Source organism: Camelina sativa, chromosome 15, assembly GCF_000633955.1.
Source record: "Camelina sativa cultivar DH55 chromosome 15, Cs, whole genome shotgun sequence".
Classification (NCBI taxonomy): Eukaryota; Viridiplantae; Streptophyta; class Magnoliopsida; order Brassicales; family Brassicaceae; genus Camelina; species Camelina sativa.
Genome location: NC_025699.1, coordinates 26,227,911 through 26,231,930, shown reverse-complemented (window position 1 = coordinate 26,231,930; position 4,020 = coordinate 26,227,911). Strand labels below are relative to the sequence as shown.

Below are 4,020 nucleotides of genomic sequence, written 5' to 3'. Positions count from 1 at the left end.
ACTCTCTAACAACTTCTTCTTCGGTCCAATCCCAGAAGAGCTTGGTATAGAAGTAATTTACAAACTTTTATTTGTTATTCTAGTAAGTCGAAAATCTCAACGTGTTAGTCTAGTAATAAACCTACTTTTATGTAATATTCTAGGTAATTTCCCTAAAACTTATTAGAGAAAACTTATTCTGAACATCACACACCCAAAAAAAATAGTGAAAAATACTAAGAAAAAATTGAGAAAGGTATTTGTAAGAAAGAAACAATTATAATAGTAGTGACAGATTGTAGATTGTAGATTGTAGAATTTTAATTAAAATTTTAAAAGAATTATTTTTGGATAAATACACATATTTAAAAGTTAGAATAATCTTATGAGGTTGTAGATTTAGTAGAACCAAAATAAAAGAACGCTATATAGAAGCATAGTAGACTATACATATTTCAAAGTAGAAAAAGTTATATATGTAAACATAATTTTTTTTATCAAACAATTAAGATAAAAATGTAATATTTGATGTTATAATATAATGCTTATGGATAGAAACGAGTCCAATAATGAGATTCATTACTAGGAAGCAAAATTTATATGTATTACAATACTCTCAAAGAAACTTCATGACAAATGGTGGGTACATTCTCTAAGACTTTTTTTACGTCTACGTTAGTAAGTGATGATCACTCAACCAATAAAAAAAAAAAAATATTGGAAGATGAAAAATAGTTATGATATGTCTTCATAATCGATATACTATAAGTAAAATAATAGAATGTGAAAAGAGAGTATATGCAAGAAATGACGAGTGTATACCGGAAAATATGGTTAAAAACTAATTAATTGTGAAAATATTGAAAAATGTTATAATTATATTCAACAATTCGTATTAATAATAATAAAAAAATTATAATCCCTAACAACGCGCGGGTTATAAATCTAGTGCCACTATAAAAAAAGAAAAAAAGTCTCTTGCTCATATATGATTCTACATTTTTAGTTCTAATCTCAAAATGTTTGGAATACCCATTTATTTTTAACTTTTTCTTTATTTGCACAAATTTACAATTCAGCTTTTGGCCATAATCGATTGGAGAAAACCGGTAACAGTCAAGCTTTTGTCAATTAAAATTGTTCTACTAACTAGGAGATACCCCGTGCTTTAAGCACGGATCAACATTTTTTTAAAAATTTCTAATATAATAATAAAATTTATTGTTACATATTTTTAAAAATATTTTTTTTTGAGATAATATTTATTTTTAATTGTTCTGTAAATCTATTAGTCTATTTTTTTATTAACTTATATTACAGTTTTATATTGTTTGTTTCTTGTATTTGATTCATTATTTTGTGAAATATAAAGTAGTAATTTTAATATTATAATTGTGAGCAAATAAAAATTATTAATTTATCATCTATATAAATTTAGTTTTACCATCCCGCCAATGTAGAAATTAAAACATACATTTTTCATAGATTAATTAATATATTTTCGTTTTTTAAAAATTCAAATCACAACAAATGCAGAAAAAATTCTGTACTTTATTAATCATAAATATTATATAAAAATTCCAAACAATTTGTAAATAAAATAAAATAAAGATGATAGGAGAATCATATTTTGAAATTTTAACAAAATTTTCGAAATTTAGTTATTAAAAACAAATTATATTGTATATTTGGATATAAAATCTTAGTTTTTAAAATTCTGATTGGTTTATTTATTTAAAAAAAAATATTTAGTAATTCGTCCATAATTTATTAGAGAGAGAAAATATATTTTTCTAAATTTTTTTATATTTTATCTGTGAGTGTTTTTTTTTAAAAAAAATTAATTATATTTAATTAATTAATTAATTAAGCTTAATTAAAATTTTCTAGTGGCAATTGAATGTAATTTTTTACCCATTTTAAGGTTAATTTTATATTTGTACTTCCCAATTAATATAGTAGGATATATTTTTGTAAAAATAACTGATTTTTTTAAAAATACCTCCAAATTTTATATAATTTGGAACTAATGTGAATTGTTAGTTTTTAAGCTTTAAAATTACCATATTACATATTTAAGCAAATCATTTTAAGATTGTTTTTTAAAATCTTTTTTGGTCAAACAAAGCTTTATAAATGTACTTAAAAGGGATGAGATCTGCAAAACTCAAGTACACGTGTAATATGAACGGTCAAGATTCGAAGAGAGCACCAATCCATTATTCCCGTCCGTTGCTCTTCCTTCTCTCCCCCTCCCTTACGTGTCAAACTATTTCGGCTCTTCCACGAAAAAATCCCGCCACTGTGTAAAATTTTCAATCTCTTTTTACATTAAAAAATTAAAAATATAGTAATATTTTATCATCATAAAAGCCCCCAGCAAATAAAAACAAAAACCCTATTACTCAACACTAGTCATACGCTCTCTCTTCTCTCTTCGTCAAACAAAAAAAAAAGAACCCTAAAGGTAAAAAAAAAAAAAAACTCGCTCCTACCGTTTCGCCCAAACTCAGTCCCGAGTCAATCCGATTCTCTTACTAACGATTCTTCTTCGTTTTTTTGTTTCTCTTCCATCGCAGATGAAAGGCGGCGAATCCAAAGCTGAATCGACGAGCACTGATCAGAGGTTTTTTTTTCATCTTCTCAAACTCTTCCTCGTTTCCTCTGTTACATCTGAGATCCAGATCTTCAGATTTCTGATTTTCTCGTTTTTTATTTTATTTCGTAGACTCAAAACCAGAGGTAGGAAGCCTGGGAAGAAGACTAAGAAGGATCCAAATCAGCCTAAGAGACCTCCAAGTGCTTTCTTCGTATTCCTGTAAGTAATCTCACGAATCTCCTCCTTCCGATTTTTGAATTTTTTCGAATTGATTTGAATTTTATCAAATTTTCTCAACTGATTCTTTGTTGTTGATCTAAGTGAGGATTTCCGAAAAGAGTTCAACACTGCGAATCCCAATAACAAATCCGTCGCTACTGTAAGTACATTTCTCCGTGATTTCTGGAAATTTTCTCAGATCTGTAATCTCAAACCTAGTTTTCGTGCGTATATTAGGTTGGTAAGGCGGCTGGAGCTAGATGGAAGTCTATGACTGAGGAAGTGAGTAGTTGTGGCTATTCTAATGCTTGATTTGTATAATTAGGTTTTTGTGGATCTGTATTCAAAACTTTGTGGCTGTTTGAATCTGTATTACAGGATAAAGCTCCTTATGTCGCCAAGGCTGAGAGCAGGAAGACTGAGTATCTCAAGACTATGCAACAGTACAACATGAAACTGGTATGAATTTGTCATTGATAGCTTTCACTTTGGGGAGAGACTGTTGTTTCTTATAGTTGCTAAGTAGTTTTATTATTGTGTGAATATTGTTTAGGCTAGTGGAACCAATAGAGGTGAAGAGGATGACAAGTCTGAAGTGGATGAAGCAGGGAGCGAAGAGGTTTTTTACTGAGACTTTTTAACTACTATTGTTTTGGTATGTTTTACATGTATTATGATGTATGACATTGTGTTCTCTTGGATTTTTTTGCTTTGCAGGAGGAAGATGATGATTGAGGCATCTAGGTCTTGCCATTGACTTGACTCAGATTTGAGATTGTAAACTTTCTTAGATTATGAACCAAAAACTAAAACTATGGTTATGCTTTGTGTTTGTGATATTGAACCTCATTTGCTATTGCTATGTGTTTTTTAGGCCAGTGTTTAGGGATAATATCACTTGACTGCTATATTTTCCCCCTTTTCCTTATTTTCACTAGGATTCATGTGTTTCAACTTTTCGTGTGTGGTATTGGTTATTTAGTATCAGCTTTATATCTACCTATTATACTTATTGTTGACTTCTGTTTCTACTTGTCACTGATTTTGTCATCTTGTGGTATTTGACTCTTATGACTGTGGAAAGCTTAAACTTATCTGGCTTTTCCTAAGGGAATATTTGATCCAACTTTTGATTGGGACAGAATCTTCTTTGCTGGATTGGATCGTACGCCATGATACAATCTATCTGTCTGTTTGCTTTTGAGCTTTTGGCATTATGTTGG

The 4,020-nt window shown here is 28.9% G+C and overlaps 1 protein-coding gene across 1 annotated transcript; it reads left to right on the top strand.

The window, feature by feature from the left end:
• LOC104747578 (high mobility group B protein 4) lies at positions 2,362-3,753 on the top strand. The gene is made up of 8 exons (XM_010469229.2): positions 2,362-2,446; positions 2,559-2,605; positions 2,708-2,797; positions 2,900-2,957; positions 3,035-3,079; positions 3,176-3,256; positions 3,351-3,416; positions 3,515-3,753. Exons 2-8 carry the CDS (start codon positions 2,559-2,561, stop codon positions 3,530-3,532), a joined length of 405 nt encoding a protein of 134 aa, XP_010467531.1. The 5' UTR covers positions 2,362-2,446; the 3' UTR covers positions 3,533-3,753.